This window comes from Petaurus breviceps, unplaced genomic scaffold, assembly GCF_028583685.1.
Source record: "Petaurus breviceps papuanus isolate PSGF00001 unplaced genomic scaffold, PetGlider_PUasm1.0 91133, whole genome shotgun sequence".
NCBI classification, from domain to species: domain Eukaryota; kingdom Metazoa; phylum Chordata; class Mammalia; order Diprotodontia; family Petauridae; genus Petaurus; species Petaurus breviceps.
Window position 1 is genome coordinate 35,891,664 of NW_027187419.1, and position 25,383 is coordinate 35,917,046.

General features: G+C 38.4%; 1 protein-coding gene and 1 long non-coding RNA gene across 2 annotated transcripts in view; both read left to right on the plus strand.

Annotated features, from left to right (window-relative positions):
* Positions 1–609, plus strand: part of LOC138155194 (uncharacterized) — a 5,273-nt gene extending 4,664 nt beyond the window's left edge. Inside the window, exon 4 of the long non-coding RNA XR_011166771.1 lies at positions 18–609. This is a non-coding gene — a long non-coding RNA (uncharacterized lncRNA). The remainder of the gene's footprint in view (positions 1–17) is intronic.
* An 8,082-nt stretch (positions 610–8,691) lies between these two features.
* The window catches only part of CHORDC1 (cysteine and histidine rich domain containing 1), a 31,609-nt gene continuing 14,917 nt past the window's right edge, over positions 8,692–25,383 (plus strand). Inside the window, exons 1-2 of the mRNA XM_069080268.1 lie at positions 8,692–8,925; positions 19,851–19,900. Of these exons, the coding sequence (XP_068936369.1) occupies positions 8,862–8,925; positions 19,851–19,900 (114 nt within the window). The 5' untranslated portion in view covers positions 8,692–8,861. The remainder of the gene's footprint in view (positions 8,926–19,850; positions 19,901–25,383) is intronic.

Sequence of the window (25,383 nt, forward strand, 5' to 3'; positions counted from 1 at the left end):
TGGCTATTCTTTTCTAGGACTGAGACTTTACATCTGTAAAGGAGGGAGCACAAGATGGAGGAGACTGAGACAAGATGGAGGGTCAATTGAAATAGGGTACAACAATAGATAATCAATTTCTTTTGAAATTAAAGTCTTAGAGAGTTGCCCGAAGTGCCAACTGGTGAAATGATTTGCCCAGGTTTATACATCCAGTTTATGTTAAAGAATGGGCATGAACTCAGTTCTTCCTGACTCTAAGGTCTACTTTCTATCCTCTATGATCCATGCTCCCTGTTTCTTTTACCAATGTAACCATCATCTGAAGCTGTACTCAATAATCACTAAGGTACTTTCCAACTCTAAAATCTATGATCCTAAGTTTAATAAAGTAAATTAAGTAAACCAGGAACTGGTCTAAGATAGGGAAGTGTTGGAGGTATGTTTGAGTAGAAAGATAGGAAACAGTGAGGGTATGGATTCAAGAGGAACTACTGCTATTTCTATTGAGGGCTAGTAATGAAAGACAAAAGAAAAAAAACTCACTGATTTGGGTCTGCACTGTTCTTGGGGAGGAAGGAAAGGAGAACAGAAGACAAAATAATAAAACTGCCTATTTGATATTTTTAACTGGATGTCCTGTAAGTATTTTATGCTCAATATGTCCAAAACAGAACTCACTTTTTCCTGCAGATTCTTTCTCTTCCTAACATCCCTATTTCTCTTTTCCTTTTCTTTTTTTTCTTTTTTTTAATGCTTTATTAACTTCTGATTTACATCATCCGTTTCCGCCAGATTTTGAGTTACAAATTTTCTCCCCATTTCTCCCCCACCTACCGCCCCAAAATAGCAGTCCCACAGGATATCCCCTCCTCCAATCTGCTCTCTCCCACATTTTCCCCCATGCCCCTTTCCACTTTTCAGTGGATCTCTATGCCTCAGTGCCTGCACATCCCATTTCCCAATTACATGTAAGATGGTATTAATAATAGTATATATATATATATATATATATGTATATATATATACACACATACACATATATACATATATACATATTTGATTTCAAAACTTTCAATTCCAGATTAATTCCCCTCCTTCCCTGTCACCCACCCCTACTGGGAAGATATGCAGTTCAGTATAGGTTGCACATGTGTGGCTAATGCAAAACAATAACATAGTAGATACATTGTAAAAGACTGACTATACTTCCCTCCCTCCCACCCGATCTACTCTCCAGTTTGATCCTGTTTTCAAAAGTGAGTGCTTCCAACCTCCCTCCCCCCAAGCCTACCTCCCTTCTATCATCCCCCGTCTCACATCCCCTTCCTCCCCCTATTCTCCTGGAGGATGAGATACCCTATTTAGTGTGTATTTCACTCCCTCCTCAAGCCAGATTCAATGGGAATACGGTTGACCCATTCCCTTTTGCCTTCCTATTCTTCCCCTCCATTGTAACCATTTTCCCTTGCCTCTTCTATGAGATAGTTTACCCCATTCTGTCTCTCCCCATCTCCTCTCATTATATTCCTCTCACCTCTTAATTTCACCTTTTAAGTATCATTCCTTCCTGTTAAATTGGTCCTGTGCCCTCTATGTATACCTGTAAACATATATACACACATTCACATATGTATTCATATGCCCATATACCCTCATATCTAGACAAATATATATATATATATATATTTCTAATCCCTTCAACTACTTAGAAAGGTTTCATAAGTTACAATTATTGTTTTTCCATGTAGGAATGTTAATAGTTCAACTTTGATAAGTTCCTTATGATTTCTTTTCCCTGTTTACCTTCTCATGCTTCTCTTGCTTCTTGTATCTGAATGTCAAATTTTCTATTCAACTCTGGTTTTTTCATCAAGAGTGCTTGAAAGTCCTCTATTCCACTGAATGACCATATTTTCCCCTGAAACATGATACTCAGTTTTGCTGGATAGGTGACTCTTGGTTTTAATCCCAGCTCCTTTGCCCTCCGGAATATCATATTCCAAGGCCTTCGATCCCTCAGTGTAGAAGTTGCCAGATCCTGGGTTATTCTGATTGTGTTTCCCCAATATTCAAATTGTTTCTTCCTGGCTGCTTGTAATATTCTCTCCTTAATCTGGGAATTCCGGAACCTGGCTATAATATTCCTAGGAGTTTTCTTTTTTGGGATCTTTTTCAGGAGGTGATCGGTGGATTTTTTCAACCTCCATTTTGACCTCTGGTACTAAAACGTCAGGGCAGTTTTCTTTGAGAACTTCCTGGAGGATGATTTCTAGGTTCTTACTTTGGTCTTGGCTTTCAGGCAGTCCAATAATTTTTAAATTATCTCTCCTGAATCTATTTTCCAGGTCAGTGGTTTTTCCCATGAGATATTTCACATTGCCTTCTATTCTTTCATTTGTTTGGATCTGTTTAACAGCATCTTGATTTCTCATAAAGTCATTAGCTTCCATCTGCTCCAATCTAATTCTGAAGCAATGATTCTCCTCGTTGAGTTTTTGAGATTTTTTTTCCATCAGGCAAATTCGGCTTTTTAAGGCATTCTTCTCCTCATTGCCTTTTTGGGCCTCCTTTGCCATTTGAGTCAGTCTGTTTTTTAAGGCATTATTTTCCTCAGTCAGGCTGTTGACTCTCATTTCATAATTTTCTTGCATGGTTCTCATTTCTCTTCCCAATTTTTCCTCCACTTCTCTTATTTGGTTTTCAAAATCTTTCTTAAGGTCCTCTATGGCCTGTAACCAGCTTGTATTTTCCTTTGAAGCTTTTGGTGCAGGAGTTCTGACTTCACTGTTTTCCTCCTGTTCCTTGCTTTGCTCCTTTTTGTCCCCAAAATAGGAGTGTATTGTTGGAATCTTCTGTCTTCTTTGTTTCCTTTGCCTGCTCATTTTGCCACTCAATTACTTGACTTTTGGGCTTTTTGCCACCATAGGACTCTGCCACCAGACAGGGGAGTTTTCTTCCCAAACGCTGGGGTTTTCTCAGCTGCCAGAGGTATTAGATGGGTGCCCTCTATGAGGTCTCCACATGCTCTGGCAAGCTGGACACACACCCCAGAACCTCCACCCTAGACTGCAATCCAGATCCAAGCAGGTTAAAGCAAGAGCGATTACCCCTCAGACTGGTGCTTGGTTCCCCTACACTCCGCAGGCCAAGAGCTGAAGCCACCATGTAGCTCAGAGGCTTTTCACCCTGGGGGTAAAAGCCATGCACTCCCACTTACTGGTCCCAAAGTCCAGACTGTACTGACCTCTCACTTTGTCCTTTGTGTCTATGTGTTGATAAATCTGGAAACGGCCACAGCTGCTGCTGATCTGGAGTCCCTCTGGCCAGTGTCTGGTCAGGCCCGCCCTGGGGCTAAAGCCTCAGCTTGGGGCTGGGCTCTGCTCCCAGATCGCTGTGCTGGATTCCTGCCGGCCTGCCGGGGTGTCCTCAGTGGGAGGTTAGCTTCTCTGTGTCATTTTGTGGGTTCTGCAGCTCCAAAGTTTGTTTAGAGTCCCCTTTTTACATGGATCAGGGAGGGTAGAAGCCGGAGCTGCGGGATGGTCGTGCTTCTACTCCGCCATCTTGGCTCCGCCCCCTCTCTTTTCATTTTCATAATCACCAAATATACAACCTCAATTATTTTCTTCCCTTCCTCTCTAACCCCTTCCCAATTCCAATCAGTGACCAAGTCTTGTCAATTCTATCTTCACATTTCTTGTATTCATCCCCTTCCTTCTATTCACCATCTCAGTTTAGCTCCTCATAACCTTTCACCTAGGTCTTTTCAATAGACTCCTTCTCTCTCCCCATTCCAATCCATTGTCCCCACAGTTGCAAAACTGATATTCCTAAAGCATGTATTTGTTCATGTCACTACCTTGTTAAAGAAGCTCCAGTGTTTCTCCCTTCTCTCTTAAACACAAATTCTATTTATTTAAAGTCCTTCACAAGCTGGTTTCAGCCTCCCTCTCCAGTTTTATTGTACATTATTTTCCTACATGTACTCCACATTCAATCAAACTGGGCTACTTGCTCCTAGTGCATAAATTTCCATTTCCTGTCCTTGTGCCTTTACCCTATCTGCCCCCATGCATGGAATGAACTCCTACATCACCTCCACCTCTTAGAATACCTAGTTTCTTTCAAAGCTTAGTTCAAATGCCACCTCCTACACTAGGCCTATAATAATCTCTCCAATTGCTAGTTTTCTCTCATCCTGAAATTACTTGGTATTGAATTTGTATACACGTTATACTTAATGGTATAGATGTTCTTTACCTCAAAAAGAAAGTAAATTCAAGTTAGGGACTATTTTGTGTTTGTCTTTATTTGAATATTTGGGAGGTGACTGGAAGTAGGATAGAAAGATGGGTGGTGATGACTTTCTTCATACAGTTATTTAGTAGAATTTCTCTTTTCACTTTGTGTCTGAATCTGAGTGCCATGGGAAATGACCCGAAAAAAAGTGATACACCTAAAGGATAAAGGATAGGAGCCCTGAGTCAGAGAAAAATTTTTATTACTGATTTATTTACTGCTCTGATCAATATTTCATTTATCTCTTCAAATAAATTGGAAGTTAACCATCAAGGGATTAAAACTTAAAGCTGATTCTAGTATGCTTTAAAAAAAAAATGGAGGCTCCTAGGTGGTTCACTGGATACAGTGCTACACCTAGAGGCAGGAAAACCTGAATTCAAATAGGGACTCAGCTACTTGCTGTGTGACCCTGTGCAATTCACTTAACTTCTGTTTGCCTAATCCCCTGGGGAAGGAAATGAAAAACTTCTCCAGTATCTTTGCTAAAATAACTCCCCAAGGGGGGGTCACAAAGAGTCATACACTACCGAATAAGAACAAAGTATCCCAAAATAGCCAGGTTGAGGGAAGGGTGGGAAGATAGCCCACCATGGCCTATTCAGATTCCCAGTCTTGCTAGTAAATGACCAAGTAGCAGAATTAGAAAGTGAGGTGGTACAGTAGACAAAATGCCAGGTATGGAATCAGGAAGACATGATTTTTCACATCTAGCCCTTGACACTTTACTAGCAGTGTGACTTGGGCAAGTCACAACCTCTGTTTGACTCAGTTTCCTCATCTGTAAACTGGGGATAATAATAGGTTCTACCTTCCAGGATTGTTGTGAGGATTAACTGAGATAATAATTGTAAAGTGCTTAGCACAATACCTAACATAGTAAGTTCTGTATAAATATTAGCTATTATTATAGAGCATGGAACAGTTATTCAGTCACAGACAGCATTCCTTTCTGGCAGTAACATGATTGGTTTTTACTCAAATTAATGCCACTCAGCTGTGACATTTGCCCTGTTGCTTTATGCCTTTTTCCCATGAGATACAAACCCTCCAGACCTAGACCCTCCCCTGAAGATTTAATCCATTTATCTTTGGAGCTGCCACTGGGTAGAGCTGCCTAGATTGTAAGATGAGTGAGTTAATCCTCACCTTAGCCCCCTATATAGTTTTATCCAGATCGCCAGACTATATTTTATTCCATCCAGTTATCCACCAGGACACCAGGATCTAGGTAGTAGGCAGCTTGCCAAATAACCTGATGTCCTTCCCCCTATCCACACTCTTTTCATCTCTTTCTCAGGAAACAATAATTAAATCAATATTAGCATTGCTATTAGAAAAGAAATGATAACCAATTGTTCTATAGCTCCACTCACAATCTCTGTGACTACCTCCAGTCAAAGCTACTGATATGTGTTGCTATCTCCATACTAAAATGTAAGCTCTGTTAGGACAGGGATCATTTTTAAATTTTATATCCCAGAACCTAGCATAGTTGTCAGGCACCTACTAGTTGTTTACTAAATATGTTGATTGGCTGTTTGACCTTTAAGCACTTAGAAGTGCTGAGAGAACTGAAGTGAATATACTAGAGGTCAGCAGACTTTTAGTGAATACTTATTATGTGCTAGGCACTGTACTTAAGTGCTGAGGATTCACGGAAAGACAAAAAAAAAAATAGTCCCTTCCCTAAAGGAGCTAATATTTTATTAGAAGTGATAGCAATGGAGTGGCTAGGTGGCACAGTGAATAGAGCACTGGCCCTGGGGTCAGGAGGACCTGAGTTCAAATCTGGATTCAGACACTTAATAGCCGAGTGACCCTGGGCAAGTCATTTAACCCCAATTACCCTCCAAAAAGCAAAAAAAGAAAAGTGACAGAATGTAAATAGGCACATATAAGATATATATACAGAGTATATGGAAGTCAGTCTGAGAAAGGAAGGTATCAGCAGCTGGAAGGATTGTGAAAAAGCCTCCTGGAAACAGGTGGGATTTTAATTAAATCTTAAAGGAAGCCAGGGAAATTAAAAGGCAGAGGTGAGAGGGTCGAACATTCTAAGTCCGGGGGACAGCCAGTGCAAAGGCACAGAGATGGAATGTCCTCTTTGAGGAACTAAAAGGAGGCCAGTGTAGCTGGATTGTAGAATTTGTGGAATGGGTAAAGTTTAAAAAGACTGAAAAGGTGGAAAGGAGGTAGGTTATGAAAAGCTTTAAATGACCCAAAGAGGAATTTATATTTGATCTTACAATTAACAGGGAACCACTGGAGTTCATTAAGCAGAAGAGTGACATAGTGAGACCTAAACTTTAGAAAAATCACCTTGACAACTCAGTGGAAGAGGATGGATTGGCATGGGGAGAGACTTGTGGCAAGACCAGTTACTAGGCTACTGCTCTAGTCCATATAAGAGGTGATAAGGACAAGGTAGGGTAGTGACTGTGTAAGTGGAGAAGATGTGAAATACTATGAGAAGTTGTGAAAATAGGAAGGGCAAGATTTGGCAATGAATTGGATATATGGGATGAATTAAGAATGAAAAATACAAGATGACAGTAATAAAGAATGAGCATAAGCCTTGAAGGATTGATTCGAGGACAACTCTAAAATTTTGGACCAGGCTGACTAGTAGAATCATAATTTCATTGGCAAATGACTCTTAAATCTTTATTTTACCCTATTTATCCTCAACTATTTTCATTTTTCCAGGGGCCTGATGAAAATCTTCACCAAAATACCCTACTGGCACTTCAAATTCAACATCTTGAAAACTAAACTTCTATTACCCCCTACTCTAGCTTCTTAGCAGCACATGTTTTGTGTATTAAAGAACTCAGAAAAAGAGTATGTGCCCATTAATTAGAGAAAACTGTATGAATATAATTTAGTACTTTATTTTTTCTTATAAAATAAAATACCAGTGTGAAGAAATCAGGGAAACTTGTCAGAAATTTGTAGGAACTAATACAGGGTGAATTAAGTAGATTCAATATAAATTCACGTGATTACCACAATAATGAAAAGGAAAACCTAAGAACTGTTACCAATGATGAATTTATAGGTAGACTTCAGGTGTTGAATGAAGCATACTTGTGTAACAACTCTAGGATGGTTCCTAAGCCACACCAGTTTCCATCTCCCACCTGGCACTCCAGCGCTCACCTGAGACCCTGGTTTCTGATTGGTGAGATTTAACCTTATCAGGGCAGACTCAGACCCACCAGCTGCTAATACCTATTACCCTTCTCTGTCCAGACTCCTTCCCTCTTTTAACCTTAGGCTATGGGAACAGTAATGAACACTGCCATTCTTGGAAAGGGCATATCAATCACTTGCCCTCTAATTTCAGTCACCATCCTTGTGACTTCTCTGACCAAAACACTTCCCTGGCCACCTATATTTTATACTATTCATCTATTAGAATTTAAGTTCATTGAAGGTAAAAGGGTTCTTGTGGGCTTTTTTGTTTTGTATTCCCAGCTGTTAACACAGTATTTAGCATACAGTAAGTATTCCTTCAATAAACACTTATTAAGTGCATCCATAGTGCAAAGCTCCGGGATACAAAAGGAAGCAAAAGGCAGTTCCTGCCCTCAAGGAGCTTACTAGAAGACAAGCAAACAAATATATACAAAGTAAACCTATAAACGGGATAAATAGGGAAGAAAAAGCATTGGAATTAAGCAGGATTAGAGGTTTCTTATAAGGTGAGATTTTAGTTTGAATTTAACTACTTAGTAAATGCTTTTTTCATTCATCCATCTCCAAAACGTTTGTTTTTCTTAATTGTACTGCTGAGGACAGGATTTTCGGGGACCAAAAGGAAAAAATAAATTATGGAGGGCTAAAACCACTACCACCAACAACCAACCAAAACAGGGATGGGGAGGAGGGGATGAAAGGGCGGGGCGATGCGGGAAGGGCATTCCTTTAATGAGGGCCCTAGGTCCCAGCCTCTGGGGTTTTAACCTGATTTTAACCTAATTTTAACATAGTTTTAACCTAATTTCAAAAAAATTATTTTTTGAACACTGACTCTATTCGGCTTTTTGCCTGTGGCTTTTATGTAGTACTCAAAGTAATCAGTCCTTAAGTATCAGTCTTTATCCATCTCGCGGACATTACTGCGGCTCCTGGTGGCAATCACAGCCTACAGAAAGAGTTAACATGGATGCTAAGGCCCGAAGCGTCTCTGACCAAGGGTGCTCAGTGTACTAAGCCAAAGCCCATAGCTTTCTTTCCCTTTCATCCGGCTCTCTCCACCAGCTTTTCCCAGCCCGCCCAAGCACTGCTCCAGCTCAGACGCTTCCTCCACAAATCAGGACGGTTGCGGCTGTTGAGCCCCCAGCGACAGCCACACCGCACGGCGCGCCTCTGCGCCGCCGCACCTCCTCCTTCCGCCCCTCCGGGCTTCTACTGCGCTTGCGCGCGACCGGAAAGTTCGCGAAGGTTCCCGAAGCGGAACCGGCCGTTTCCGGAAACTGTCGCCGGAGCAGTCAGACAGCAGATTGCGGTTGAAGAGTCCCTGCACCCTCCACGGAGGTCCGGCTTCTGTCAGCTTGCCGGTCGCGGCGGAGAGAGACATGTCCTTGCTTTGCTACAATAGAGGCTGCGGCCAGCGCTTTGACCCTGAAACCAACACGGATGGTAAGACGACGGTTCCCCCAGCCCCCAGCCGATGCCTCTCTTCACTTTCCTCTCCCTGCCAGGGGCTGTTAGGGTGGCCTAACTCCCCCTCCCCACCTGGAGATGAATGCGCGCCAGCGAGGATGGCCCAACAGCCCCAGGTCGGGTTTGCAAAGTTCCCTCTCCCCACGTCCTTGCTTTACTTACAGACCTCCGGCCATCCTCCATCCGATTTGACCCCACGTCGCGGCCATCTCCCTGACCCCATCCTGGGCCTTACAATCGTGATGCGGCTCTCCCCTCCCTACCCCTGCACCCCATAAGCCGCTTCTCTCTTTCCTTCCTCACCCGTCCTCACCCCACTGCACTCCTTATCCTGCCCTCCCTTCCCCTATTCCCAAATAAAGATATTAACTCACCCCTGGTCCCACGTGTTTGCCTAGTCACCTTCTGCATCTCTCCTTCTGTCCATCCCTGTTTTGCTGTCACCTTCTTACTAAGCAATACTTGGGGGATTTAATAAAATAAAAACAAGATCGGGCCCTTGCCCTTTATTCCAAAGAATAAAATTGGGTCCCGTGACAGTTTAGGTGTAGAGAAAGAACATGCAGTTACTTAGTCTGGCATTTCACTTAAGCTTTCTTTGGGTTCACAGAGATCTAGTACACTGCCAGAATTCCAGACTTTTATACTCACTCTGTTGTAAAACTTTTTTTCTTTTAAATTTATTGTGTCTGTTTGGGAAGATTACTGTAACTTTTGCTGAATTGTTTCTTATTGTTGATTTAGTCTATTATTAAAGCATCAGTCTTTCTGTATTTGACATTAAGGACAACTGTAACTACACAATAGCAAAGATTTTTCTTACACTCCCTCACTTATAGTAGAGCACACAATGTGGAGTTTAGAGGACCTGTCCAACTCTTCAGGTCAACTAAGCTCTAGGCCTCAGCCTTCCTTGAGTCTGATTCTGAGTGGCTATCTGACTTTTAGGTATGATTATACATATAAAATGTATGTGTAACACTAGGGGTGGTATTTTATGTTTTATTTCTATAACGGATTATACTGTGGAATCATAACTTAATGGAAATAATGGATTTTGACCCATTGCCCTTCCATTTGTAGGCACCTGATGAATATTTGGTGAATGAATGAATTAGTGTTGTGAACTCAGATCAAATACCAGTGGCCTTTAGGAATATGTGGGAATATTCTCTTAATAGCAGCCAGGTAATAAAATATGTAATACATTTTGGGAATAGTCATTTAGATTTAGGATAAAAGATAGTAGATTGCTTTTAGATAAAATAACCCCAAGCTTTAAAAATGGAATTGGAATTAAAGTAGCCTTTTATTGTAGGGATGTTGAGGAATTGTAAGGATTTAATAACATCTTGAATTAGTTGTGGCATGGATTTCTGCACTGTGTGGGCAGTTGTACTAACTCTTAAATTCTATAAATATTTATCTTAAGGCACAAGTGATTTGGTAAAAATCATTTAAAACGATAGTTATTTGGAGTAAAGGACTTTTTCGAATAATGTGACATCTAATCTTTATCATTCTCTTTTACTTCACTTAAATTTGGGAATCATAAAGATGTAGATGTAAAGAAAAATTAAGATGAAACTGGAATTTTCCTATTCCAAGGTAGTGTGTAAAGCCATGTTTTGTTTGTGTGGAAGAATATGAATCAACTTGAAAGTAATTCAGTCCAGGTTCACTTTAAGTAAAAGTTTTTAAACTTTTATGGTTCATAAAGCCCTTTGATATTCAGTTGAATCCTGTTGATCCCTTCTCAGAAAAGATACTTTTAAATACACGTTGCAAAATGGCAGGATTACAAAGAGAAAATATTTATATTGAAATGTAGTTATCAAAATATTTTTTAAAGGAAAAAAGGAGGAAGAGGAAAACAATAAGCAAAACTGACTGATGAATCAAAAAAGCCTGAAAATATATGCATTTTGTCATGTCTGTGGACCTCTGGTCTCTGTAAAAGAGTGGGTTGGGTAATGTCTTCTCTCATCTTTTCTTTGGGACTATAATCGTTTTTTGTAATTTCATAGCATTTTAAAAAATTGTCGTGGTTCTTTGTACTTAAATTATTGTAGTCACTATGCTTATTGTTGACTGTTTACTTCACTGTGCATTAGTTGTGTAAATTTTTCATGTTTCTCTGTTCATCAAATTCTATTATATATGCACTTTGTTTAGTCATTCCTCCTATTGATGGGCATGTACATTGTTTCCAAAGTTGTATTATATATATTTTGGTGTATATATTGAGACTTTCTTCTTATTAGTAACCTCCTTGGGATAGTTGTCTCGTAGTTGGAATGACTGGGTCAAAGGGAATGTACATTTAGTCTGTTTGTATAATTCCAAATTATTTTCCAAATAGTTTGCTGATCCAAACTCCATCAGTGCCCCAGGATATCCTGTCTTTTCACAACCCTTCCAATATTGACTATTCCAGTCTTTTGTCATATTTACCAATTTTTTGAGTTGGGTTGTTTTGATTAGGATTTCTTTTATTGTTGGTAATTGGGTGTATTTTTTCATATTATTGTTAATTTCAGTTCTTTTTGAGAACTAATAATATTCTTTTACCCCTTATCTATTGGGAAATGGCTTTTGGTCATATATATGCCATGTATGTATGCATAAATATACTATAAATGTATATGTGACTCAGTGGGCAGAGTGCTGGCCCTGAAGTCTGAGGCTAGATGATATTTGTTGCGCCTACTTCATATCCCACTTCTTAACCCCTAACTTATTTCTCCAAGGTTAGCAGTGATCTTTAATTACCAAATCTGATTGCCTTTTCTCAGTTCTTCTTGACCTCTGAGCAGCTGATACTGTTGACTCCCTTCTTTTCCTAAACACTTTCTTCCCTGGGTTTCCATGATGTTGTGCTTTCTTAGTTCTCTTAGTCTGATCATACCTTCTTGATCCTTCTTTACTAGCTCATCATACTTCCAGCTGTGGTTGTACTATGTTTTAATCTCTTCACTCATTTTTCTATACTTTCATGGTGACTCCACCAGCTTCCATTGATTTATCGCCTCCAGGCAAATACCAGATCTGTATTTCCAGCTCCAGTCCTGAGATCTAGTTCTGCATAACCAATGACATACTAGACATCTCAAAACAGAACTCATTATTGTTACCCTAAAACTCAGTCCTATTTCTATTTAGTGGGGACATCACCATCCTTCTAGGCAACCTTGATTACATTCTGTAACTTTCACTCTCCCTCAACCTGCATACCCAAGTTTTTCTACTACTGTATCACTTATATTTCTCCCCTCACCACCCCCACTACCCTAGTTCAAACTTTCATCACCTCTTGCCTAGACTTTTGGTTAACCTCCTAATTGATCTCCCTGCTTCCTACTCTTTGTCCTTTACAGGGACAAAGTATGAAGTATATATATATATATATATAAGTATATATATACTGATGAAGTAATCTTCCTAGAACTCTGGACTCTCCCTGTCATTCTCCTACACAGTAAACTCCATTGGCTACCTATTATTTTAGGATCAAATAAACACTTTTATGGCATTTGAAACCTTTCTTAAGCACCAACCTACCTGTCTCTCATTATTACCCATTATTCTCCATGTATACTAAAGCTGAGGCATATTATACTTCTTATTTTCTCGAACTTTACCTTCTATCTCATAGCCTTGCACTGGCTATCCTACTTGCCTGGAACACACTCCCTTAACTTAATCTCTCAAAATCCCTCATTTTCTTCAAGGCTCAGTTCGGGTGCTACCTTTTACATGAAGCATTTCCTGATTCCCACAGTAGCTAGACTCCTTCCTACCCCCCACCAAATTACCTTGTATCTAGTTTGATGGTAGTTTATATGTAGGTGTGCACCTGTTGTACCCTCTGGCTAGACCCATCCTTTAGGGCAATGATTGTTTCATGTTTTTCCTTTGTATTCCTAGCATACTGCCTGATACTTAAGTATTTAAGAAATGATTGTTGATTTTTAATTCTTTGTATCCCGAAGCAGTTATTTGTTTCATTCTAACTTGAAGTCGGCCAGAAAACTCATCTTTTTTTTTTTCCACAGGAAGTGTTGTCTTTTTATAACTTCTCCATTTTAATTTGTAAAGTTGCTACCTTGAAGCCAAACATATTTCTCCCTATTAAATTTCATCTTAATTGATTTGGCCCATTATTCTAGCTTGACAAGATCTTGGATCCAGTATTTTGGCTGTCGTTATCAACGTCCTGGTATTTGCAGATTTTATAGTCCCTTGTCATCTATGCTTTAACCAATAAGTCAGCAAACATTTATTAAACACCCACTATGTGCTGGACTCTGTTATGTGCTTGTGACAGAAACAAAAACAAAATAGTCTTTGACCTCAAGGAGCTTTCATTTTACTAAGAGCCAAATAATTGATAAAAAAAAATAATACTGAACATCATGGTATTAAGGAAATTCAAGAGGCTTGATATTGGCCCATTAATGGATTATTCTTTGTGTCAATCACTCTAAGAGTTCTGAATCTACCTAATGGTACCATCATTTAGTTTACCTGTTCTATTTCTAGTTCACAAGGACCAAGTGAAAGATGCTGGTAGGTGCTTACCTGAAATCCTCAGTATACATATAGCATATATGCATTCCCCGAATTTCTAGGTTTATAATCCTGTCAAGCAAGTAAATGAGTTAATCTAGATGATCTATTGCTGAGGTTCCTACAGATTGTGTTTGGCTCTTACAGGTTGCCATTTCTTTTTATAGTTACTTATAAATCATTCCTTAAATAGTGTGTTATAGAATATTGCCAGATATTGCAGTTAACATCAGAGCAGCATTTGCCCTTCAGTGCTAGGACACCTTTCCCATTTGCCATGATCTTTCAAAGGTCAGTTACAGCTGTTCAGTGATAACATATGCCAGTTCTGTCAAGTCTGGAATGTAGTTATCCAAGCTTGGTGCCTTAAACAAGTGACTATAGTTTTGGATACTGTTGCTATCTCCTAATTTACCTTGGGTTTCTAGCTATTAATTATTATTTATTCTTTCTCTGCAGCAACTTGGTGAAAATGTGCTGAATTTGGAATTAGGGGACCCAGGTTTGAATCCTGGTTCTGCTTTTTATTACTACCTAAGGGATCCTGGGCATGTTAATTTAATTTCTGTGGACCTTTTAGTTTCCTCATCTTAAAATGAAGTGCTTGGACTAGAATGATCTCCAAGGTTCCTTCCAGCACAAAATCAATAATCCTTTAATCCTTGCTAGTGAAAACAGAAGCAAAATTGAAACTGAATTTTCCCTTTTCTGTTAGCTGTTTACATCCACCCCATAGTAGCAGTCACTGTGCCTTCTTGGGTCTTCCTCTTGATCCAACAAAGCTTTAAAAATAAATTTTTGATGTCTTTAGTATTAGCTAGAGTCCCCATTCCTCCTGAGCTTGAATATCCATTCTTCCTGAGCTTGAACACACCTAATATTTTTCTTACTGTACACTATCATGTTTTGCTATTCATCTTATCTGCCCCACTTCCATGTGTCTTTTGGAAATTACAAGCCAAAGTTGATTGATGAGTTCCCAGTATATCTTCATTTTGGTCTTTTTATATGGCTTCCCTTTTATTTATTCATTGGAATTCTTTATGTCTTCAAAATTTGAATCTGGAGATCTTCCTATCCTTCTAAGGTTTCTTTCTCCTATAAAGTTTCCTTCTCTTTCTCCCTCTTTTATTCTTTTTTCTAAATGTTCTCTTCTATGCCTCCCTTCCTCCTGCCCTCGCACCCACCTTTTTTTTTTTCTGGTTCTTGCATTTCCTTACATGACTGTATCTTAATAAAATACATTGTTATTCTGCCCCTCTTATTTTGTTCCATTTGAATAATGCCATACACACATGCATGCATAGCTTTCTAAAATCATGTGATTGTTATGGCTTCCATGCTTTAATATTTCTGGTTCATGCTTTTTTTTCTAATTCATACTTAATATCTTTGTATTAGACACCTGATGCCTTGGTTGCTCTTACTGTCATTCTTTTTGAATATTTTCTTCTGTGACTTAATTGGCTTTCTACTACTGTTCTCCTATATTGAAAAGACATGTTGGTGTAGTAGAAGGAGCACTGCATTTGGAGTCAGAGACTGTAGGTACAAAATCTATTCTGCCACTTAGCACTTGTGTGATGTTGGGTAAACTGATATGGACAATTAACTCCCTTATACCACCACCACCACCACCACCCCCCCCCCCCCAAGCAATTTTAAAGCTCTCTTAATCAGATTCCCAGAACTCTGGGTAAATTTGTTTTTAACTATCTCTTTTGTTCAGTCTGTGAACAGGAATTCATCATTTCTGTTTCTGATTACTTTAAAGTTTAGACAGATCTGCCCAAGTTTCTGAATTCTTATTTGTTATTTCTTACAGTGCATTAATATTTAGTTACCTGTAGCACTTCATTCAACCGTTCTTATTTGCTACCACAAAAAGATGTTGCTATAAATATTCTAGTATATGTGGGATCTATCTTCTTCCTTTTGACCTCCTTGGGCTATATGCCTAATAATGCCATTACTGGGCCAAAGGGCATATAGTTTAGTGACTTTTCTAGTATAATTTCTGATTTTTTTCTGGTTGGATTAATTCATAGCTCCATCAGCAGTGCATTAGTGTGCTCCTTTTACCACAAACCCTTCTAGCATCTTTTGAAATCTTTGCTGCTCTTAGGGATATGAGGTGGAACCTCAGGGTTATGATTTACATTTCTCTCTTTCATGATTTAGAACATTTCTTTCATTTGATTATTAGTGGCTTGTGTTCTTTTGAAAATCACCAGTTCATGTCTTTGTTCAGTTGTTTCAGTCATATCTGATTCTTTGTGGCCCTGTTTGGGGTTTTATTGGGAAAGAGTGGTTTGGAATAGTTTACTGTTTCCTTCTGTTTATTTTACAGATGAGGAAACTGACACAAACAGGATTAAGCACTTTTCCCAGAGTCTCACAGCTAGTAAGCTTCTGAGGGCAGGTTTGAACTCTGGATTTCCTGACTATCCACTGAGCCATCTAGCTTCCCAGTGCCCTTTGATCATTTAACTAGTGACTTACTCTTGTATATTTCTCTCTTTCCTCCATAATCTTGGATATTAGCCCTCTATTGAACATTTTACTACAAAGACTTTCACAATTAGTCGCTTCTCTTACTCTAGAGGTATTAGTATTTTTCATGCAAAAGACTTTTTAAGTTCTTTGTGGTCAGAATGGTCCGTTTTATCTTTTATGTTTGTTTGCCTTTATCTCTTGTTTAATAAAGAATTCTTCCTTAGTCCCCATTTAATAAAAGGTCAGAAATTATGAACAGTGAGTTTTCAGAAGAAGAAATCAAAGCTATCTGTAATCATGAAAACATACTCTAACTATTGATTAGAGCAATGTAAATTAAAACAACTGGAGTTGATGAGATTATCTATAAAATGCAAAGAACTAGAGTAAAGAACTGAGCTTTGGAGACTGTTTTGGATGGTGGAGGGGGAAGTCAGAGAAGGAAAACCAGTATTAATACAGTGATTTTAAAGCTGTAACAGGCAAGACTTTTAAGGAAGGGTTGGTCAGTAGTGTTAAATGCTACAAATTATAAGAAATTTTGAGTATTTAGAGAGTGTGAGTATAGATTATTCTTTGGTGGTAGCTTGAAAGCAAGCAAGGATTGAAAAGTTCTTTTTTAGATAATGAATACTTGAACATATTTTTATATTGAGGGGGAAGTATGCATAATAATGTTGATAACCTTTATATAGTACTTTAAAATTTATAAAGTTCCTTATTTTCCACAGTTCTGTGAATTAGGTAGGGCAGGTATTATCCTCTCTTTACAAATTAGGACACACAGGCTTCCATTGGTGATATTAAAGAAGCTAAGAGAGTTCATGTCATGTTCTTGACCTTAGTATAAAGTAAAGTCAGGGTCATCTGCTGAGTGGTAGACTGGTTAGAGCTTGAGTGGGTAAGAAATATGGACTATCTGCTGGCATAAATCATGCCAGATTACCCTCATTTCACATTTGGGCAGTTTATTCGACCAACAATCAGAATGCTGTTGATGGAGTTTATTTCTCTGTCCTGGGTGGGGAACCTGCCACCATTGACTGAGTACAAAGGGCCTTATTTGAGGACCTAGAGGGCTGCATTGAAATGACTGCAGGTTCCCCACCCCTGACTAGATTTTAGCAAAGAATTTGCAAAGCCATCCATGTTCTTATGGAAAAGTTGGAAGGATATAGGCTAAATGATGGTACTAAAAGATGGCTTTAGAACTAGTTGAATTATATGATTCAAAGAATAGTCATTAATAATCAAGTGTCGGCATGAAACAAGGTGAGTGCCTCAAGAATTTGTTCTTGGTCCTGGAATGTTTTAACTTTGTCAGTGACTTATTTATCTAAAGAAATAATATTATTGTTAACACATTTACAAATCATGAAAAACAATTAGGGATAGTTAATTGTTTGGATCATGGGATCTAAAAAGATCTGTGTAGAATAGATAGGCTTAGTTGGGCTAAATGTAATTGGATGGAAATTAATAGGCTTAACTTTAAGGTCTTACACTTTGGCATGAGATGGGGGAGACATTGCTAGATATCATCTGTAAAAGTTATTAGAGTTTTAATGAACTGCAAACTCAACATGGGTCAATGACAACAATCACAACCACAACCAAAACTGCCTAATGTAATCTCTCTTTTTTTTTTTTTTTAAAGCAATTGGGGTTAAGTAACTTGCTCAAGGTTACATGGCAAGGTGTTTCTGGGTGTGGTGCTAAGTATCAGAACCTGGATTCAATCCCACCCAGGTCATCCCGACTTTGGGGCCCGTGCTCTTACTCACTGTGCTACCTGGCCGCCCCCTAATGTAATCTTACACTGCATAAAAAGAAACAGAGAGTCTGGAACAAGGGAGATGATATTCCCAATGTACTTTGTCCTGATCAGACTATGTTTGGAATTTAGTGTTTAGTTCTAGGTTCTACATTTTTGGAATAGCATTTCTGAGCTAGCAAACATTTAAAAGTAGACAAACAGAATGGCTAAAGGCCTTACATGTGAAGATTAGATGAATCCAATAACCATTTGCAAAAATATCCGTATCACTTAATAGGAAGAATGCATATTAAAATAACTGATGTTGCACCTTGAATCTGTTAGATTGGCAAAGAAACCAAAGTGACCAAAAAAGAAAACTGACATTTATTGGAACAGCAAAAGAACTGACACTAATAGTGTACTTTAGGTGGAGCTGTGAATTGTTGCAGTACTTCTGGAAAGCAGTTTGGAAAAGTTACAGTCAATAAGTATTTATTAAACTTTATTTGCCAAGTTAGTAGTAAGTGCTGGAAGTACAAGTACAAAGAATAAAACGATTCCTACTCATTGCATTCTAATTGAGGATATAGCTATTACATAAATATTTGAAATATATGCCGAATAAATATGAAGCAAATATATACAAAATAGCAAAGTTTCAGAGGAAGTGTGCTCCAGTTGTAAGAATCTGAAGGCTTCATGTAGAAGTTGATGCTTGAATTTCCTAGTAAAGGAAGAGAAATGCTGCAAGGTATAGGTAAGAGATGAGTGTATTCCAAGAACATTGTAAGGGCATGATCAGTAGACATGGAATGATCTGTGTGGGGAAGGAAGAAAAAGATTATGTTGGTTGGCTAACAAAATATGGGAGAAATGTCCAGTGAGGCTGGATAAATAGGTTTGGGTCAGGCTTTGAATAGCATATAGTATATATAGCCTCTGGAGTTGATTGAGTAGGGGAGTCAGAGGAACAGATCTGTACTTAAGTAAAATAAATTTATTAGAAAGACTTTAAGCAGGAAAATAAATTAGGTTATTGCCTCATTTAGGCAAGGAATGGAGGAGCCTGAACCAAGGTAGCCTGAGGAGAGAGAGGGTTAGATGCAAAAAATTGTCACCATATTGCATACTATTTGACCTAATAATATACTAGGCATATACTCCAAAGAAATTACATAGGAAAAGGACCCATATGTATAAAAAATGTTCAGAGCTGTATTTTGTGTTTTACCAAAGAACTAGGGAAAAAAGTGAGTGTCCGACAGTAGGAAGCTGAACAAAATCTGAAAATAATAAAATATTATTGTACCATGACAAAAGGGAAGAATTCATAGAAACCTAGGAAGACTGGAATTAACTGATAAAGAGTGAAGTGAGCTGAGCTAAAGAGAATAGTTTATACAATGACTACATTAATGTAAAGGAAGACAACTTTGAAAGACAAAAGAACGTATATCAGTACAGTGGTTAATCATGGCTTCATAAGACTAACGAGGAAGCAGGCATTCTACCTCTTGGCAAAGAGTTGAAATAGAGGTATAGAATGAGATGTAATTTATTAGACATGACCAGTGGATCAATTTGTTTTACTTGAGTGTATTTATTGCAAAACACAGTGTTTGGCACTGTATACACAGTACTTGGCACATAATAAGTGCTTAATAAATGCTCAATGAAAGACGAAGGATGGCTTTTCTTTGGGGGTGAAAGGGTGTTGAGGTGAGTGGGAAAGATGGATAGTCATAAAAAGTATCAAGGACACATCAAAAAAGCCCAGAAAGATGTTCATGAGGCAACATGGACAAGCAGAGAAATGGTGATACTGTTATATTACTTTAATATATATTTTTAAAAACAAGCTCTATTTGGTAATTTTATATTTTCATAATTTTATATTCAGATCTCTTTTGGGATGTAGAAATAAATTTCCTGATGTTTAGGTTCATATTAATTTTTTTTTTAAGTTAACCCTGATTTTTAAAGGAGTTGATTGCATGTGGAAAAGGCTGATAAGAGAAGTTGGGGATGGGGGTAGTGGATTTTTTTTTTAACAATGTTGTCTCTTTGTGTTTTCCAGATTCTTGCACATATCATCCAGGAGTTCCAGTCTTTCATGATGCTTTAAAGGTAGGCATTGTAGAATTATAGATTTGTGGATGTAATTAATTTACTAGTACAATATAATTTATCTCCTATGTATTTTCTTACTCTGTTTCCTATGTTAGCAAATAGTAGATGACTTGTCTTTTCTGCTTCCTTAATACAATTAATTTAGGTTGATTTTTAAAATGCCACGACTGAAGAGAAGGTAGAAAAATTTAAGAAAAGGTCCTCTTAAATATCTTGCACATACTTACGGTTGTATTTTACACCTATGCTAGATGCCCTGCTCAATACCCATCCTCACAAAGCAAAAAACAGTGAATGTATTGTATTTGCCAGATGTTTTAAACTTCATATAATCTTATCTAACTTTTCTTCCTCTTTACGCCCTCCCCCAATTTGAGCAAGAAAAAATTTTGTTTTAAAAGTTCTTCACATAAGTTGAAACACTCTCCTCCTCACCCTTCATTGTAGCCATACAAAAGCAGCCTCTTATTATTGTAGCAGATATTCTAAATCTCTGGAACTGCATATTTTCTTTCTAAAAAAAAAAAATGGGTTTTTTTTTGACAGTCATTAAACATTTACTAAGTGCCTACTATATTCCAGACACTATGCTAAGCATTGTGCTTTACTTGGTTTCACCTTTTAAGATTATCATCATCATGCTTCCCAGTCCTCAGTCCCCAGAATAAGCTCATTACCAGGAAATTCATCATGTTCAGCTTTGGAACACAGACCTCATCAGTACCCTAGTTTTTTCTTTTGCTCCGAATGGAGGGCAGAGCAAAAAACTCCCACCATGGACTCCCTTTATAAAGGGCTCAAAATTCCAACCATCTTTTCACTTGCCACCAGTTCTGCTTGGGTTTGACTCCAACGTCAGCATCATGCTCCTGCTCATTATGCCTTCTGGCAGTGTCCCCTGCCCCCCTTTAAATTTTTAATATTGTCTTCCCCTAGTAGATTGTAACCTCCATGATGGCAGGAACTGTCTTTTTCTTATTTGTATCCCCAGTGCTTAGCATGGTTCCTGGAACACAGTAAGTATTTAATAAATGTTTATCATATCCTTGCTGATATAAAGAAATGTAAAAGACAGTACCTGATCTCAAGGAGCCCACAGTCTAATGTTGGAGCCAATATGCAAACAACTTTGTATAGACATGCTATTTACTGGATAAATTGGAAATAATCAGCAGAGAGAGGCCACTAGCATTAAGGGGGATTGGGAAAGACTTTCTGCAGAAGATAGTATTTTAACTGGTATTTGAACGAAACCGGGAACTAGAGATATGGAGGGAGAATGTTCTAGGATGGGAAATAGCCACTGAAAATGCCTGAAGTTGGGATATGCTTTGTTTTGTTTGAGGGATAGCAAGGAGGCCAGTGTCACTGGATCCTAGAGTATATAGGGGGTAGAAGATGTAAGAAGATTAAAAAGGTTGAGAAGGATGGGAATTATGAAGGGCTGGAGAGCTGTTTGTTTTTATGCATAGGGAGGTGACATGGTCAGACTTGCAAAAATCAGTTTGACAGTTGAGTGAAGGATGGAATAAAATGTGGAGAGACTTGAGACAGGCAGACCCACAGCTGTCTCACAGTAGTTCAAGCATGAGGTGATGAGGGCCTATATCAAGATAGTAGCAGTGTCAGAAGAGAAGAGATCATATGGAAACTGTTAAAAAAAAGAAAAATTAATGAGTCTTGGCAATGAGATTGGTTGGGGGCAAGTAAGGGGGAATGAGAGCAAGAGAATGGGAGGAATCAAGGACAAAACCTAGGTTGTGAGTGGGTGACTGGGAAGATCTTGGTAACATCAACAGTAATAGGAAAGTTAAGAAGGTAAGAGTTTAGTGAGGGGCAGGATTATGAGTTCAGTTTTGGACATGTTGAATTTAAGGTGTTTATAGAACATCCAGTTTTTGTCCAATAATGTGGCCGGAAAAAAAAAGATGAAATGACAGAAGAAACAAAGGTCTGAGTTTCTGAGCACGTTGATTTATTTAGCAATGCATGCCAATTGCTCAACAAACTGAAATCAGGCCCCCTCACCTTTGCATTGGACCCCAGATACAGGGGAAAATTGATTTTTATGAAGTAAAAATAAGACCTAGTAATTGGAAGAAAACAACCAGGATACAAAATTGGGTAATCTGATTTCTTATTGGGATTTTCCAGTTTAGGAGGGGGAGAACAAACAGGTGTAATTTCCTGAAATCAGAAAAAGAGGTGTCCCACTCCCCCCAGGTATCTATATTCAATCAAAGGCATATGGAAACTAACTCATTACAGGGCTAGTTTTCAGATAAGACATGGATTACTTGAGAAATATAATTGTGAGAAAACTTCCTTGCATCAATCTTCGAATCTGACTGGGTTTCTTATCAGCATAACCTAGGTTATAATCTTAGTGAAGGGTCTCTAATCAGTAGGAAGTGGTGGTCCAGCTTCCCAGCCATGCTGGGCAAGGTTCAAACAAGGAAAAGAAGCTAGGGCTGAATAAATAGATTTGAGAATCATTAGCCTGAAGATGATAATTGAATCCATGGGAACTGATGAGATCAGCCAGTGAAATGGTATAGGGGGAGAAGAAGAGAACCCTAGAAAGGGCCCTGGGGGGCCTTCAGGTTTAGTGGGCATGACCTGGGGGAAGATTGAACAAAGAACAAGAAAAGAAAGAACAAGTTAGGCAAGAGGAGAACCAGTAGAGTAGTGATTTTCCTTATTTTTAAATTTCTTATATCAAGTCAAATCAACATTTATTAGGTGCTTTCTATGTGCCAGCAACTATTCTAAGCTCTGGGAATACAAATACAAGCAGAGAAACAGCCTTTTCCCTCAAGGAGTTTATATTCTAATGGGGAAGACAAGGAAACTGGAAAGGGGTAGGGAGGAGTCATGGTAAAGTAAGCCTAGAGAGGAAAGAAGACATGGCGAGCCTGGGTTCTTTGCTTAAAATGGAGACTTTCTATCCATCAGAAGAATGGGTTGCAGGGCCTTAGACTAACCCTTGTTAAAAATTCATGTCACTTCCTGGTCTACTTAAACCAGTGTATTCATACTACTGTATTTGGCTTTCAGAACTATCCCTAATTTGGCTCACATACTCTATCAATAGTCTTTTTTGTACTTATAGTACTCCCCGTACCCTAGTTAGGTTTCTTACTGTCCTGTGGCTATACCATATTTATTTCTTCTGTGTAACATATGTTGCTCTCACCTCCAGGTGACTAATGTTAGTAATTGGTTGCTAGGAGACATTTTAGATGAAAAAGCATTACAAAGAGCAGCTAGTCACTTAGGAACTAAAATTTATAATAGAAAAGATTAAAATAGGTCTCTATGGAAGGCTGAGACTAGAATTTATGATGGTAATATCAGTGTTTTCCCATTCTCTAATATCTCTACTCACTTCCATAGTCCCTTCCAGATATGGAAATATCTTACTGATAGGTGGGGAAGCAGGTAAGCTATACCTGCCCATGTCTCTCTGTCCTTAGAAAGCTGTATGGTAGGAGCTCAACTTATCCACACAACTTTACCTCTTTTCTCCCTACCACCTTAGTCCCCTGTATTATATGTATCAGTACTTTTCAGTGTTCTTTATTACCCATTCAGATGAACCATATGCTACTTCAACCCAGCCTTTAGAAGGAAGAGACAGTAATTTGTAATAACTTCTTTCCCCATTTAGCTAGAAACTCTTTGTAATGGGTAAAAGGTATTTTATTTAAGTGTGTTCTCTTGTGTTTCTCTGGCACCACCATACATTATTCAGGATTCTTTCATCATTGGTTCTCTTAAAATTGCCAGTTGATCCCTTGACACTCATCACCTATCAGAGGTCAGGGGAAAGAAAGACATCTGTTAATTTAATTATAGGTCATCCCCCCATGGATCTCATCTCACTGCCTTGTCACAGCAGAGCGGCTAGTATATCTCATTGAAATCATGAGCTGTGCCATCAGGGTTATTCAAGACAAACAGGTCATAGTAGAGGGTTCTGACAAAATATGATCCACACTGGAGAAGGAAATGGCAAACCACTCCAGTATCTTTGCCAAGAAAACCCATGGACAGTAATCAACAAACATGAGCTTTGACAGACTTTGGGAGACAGTTGAAGACAGAATGGTCTGGCATGCTGTAGTCCATAGGATCATGAAGGATCACACAGTTGAATGAATAACAGCAATACCCCCAAGCATTGGGTCAGAGGATCTCAGTATCCCTTGTTAGGTTAAAATATTAGACCAAATCAAATAGATGAAATTTAATAGAAATGTGAAGTCTTGAAATTGAATCCAAAAAAAATCAACTTTACAAGTTTTAGAAGCATGGCTAAATGGCAATTTTTTCTAAAATTTTGCTGGTTTTAGTGGAGCAGCTTGAATTAACAGTGTGATATATAGCAACCAAAACCTAATACAATCTTAAACTGCATTAAAAGAGGCATAGTGTCTGGAATTAAGGAGTTGATGGACCTTTTTATACTCTGCCCTGATCTTACTTAATTTAAATGTTATGTTCAGATCTGGGCACCATATTTTAGGAGAAAATGTATAGAGTGGTATATGTCCAAAGCTGGCACAAATGATGACGATCACAAAAATTATACCATGTGAAGATGGGTTGAGGTTACTGAGAAGTGAGGAGGGGTGAGAGAAGAGAGGATTTCAAAGTTTGTGATAGCTGTCTTCAAGTATTTTCAATGAGTAAGATGCTTGGATTTGTTGGGTATAACATCAGGCAATGTGGATGAAACCACTTTCTTTTGTCAATACAAAATTTTTGTTTTTAAAAAAACTTTAAAAACCTTTGAGATTATTGAGTAATAAGAATTCATGTTGCATTTGTGAATATAATTATATGGGTATATATGTGTGTCTGTGCATCATACATTGTAGCAATGGATAGATATAAACTAGCTCAGTCAGTTGCTAACTGTGACTCACATACAAGTATCTCCCCAGCTATAAAATGAGGAGGTTGGAGTAGAAACCTTTCTAAAGTCCCTTCCATCTCAAAATACATGATCCTATGTTTGGCTTGACCCCACAGGGCACAGTTAGGAGCAATGAGTGGAAGTTCCCAAGGGACATTTAGTCTTGAAGTAAGGAGAATTTTTTTTTTTAAACAATTAGTGCTCTAAAAGAAAAATACACTTCTTTGGGAGATCATGTTTTCCTCTTATTGGGAGGGGTCTTAAAGCACTGGTTGGATTTTTAATTATCATAGAAGTCCTGTTTTTAGGTATTGACTAGATTAGGTGCAAAACAATGAAATAGCTGGTATTGTAGTAGAAAGAGGATGGAATTTAAATCCCATCTTAACAATTTACTATTTTATGTGACCTTGGGCAAATGGCTTCCCCTTTCTGGCCTTCTATTTCCATATCAGTAAAACTAAGCAGTTGGACTAGGTTACAATTTCAAAGCTAGAAGGTTATCTTAAGACATTTAGTGCTACTTATACCTGAAAAAGAATTCCCTCTCCAAGATACC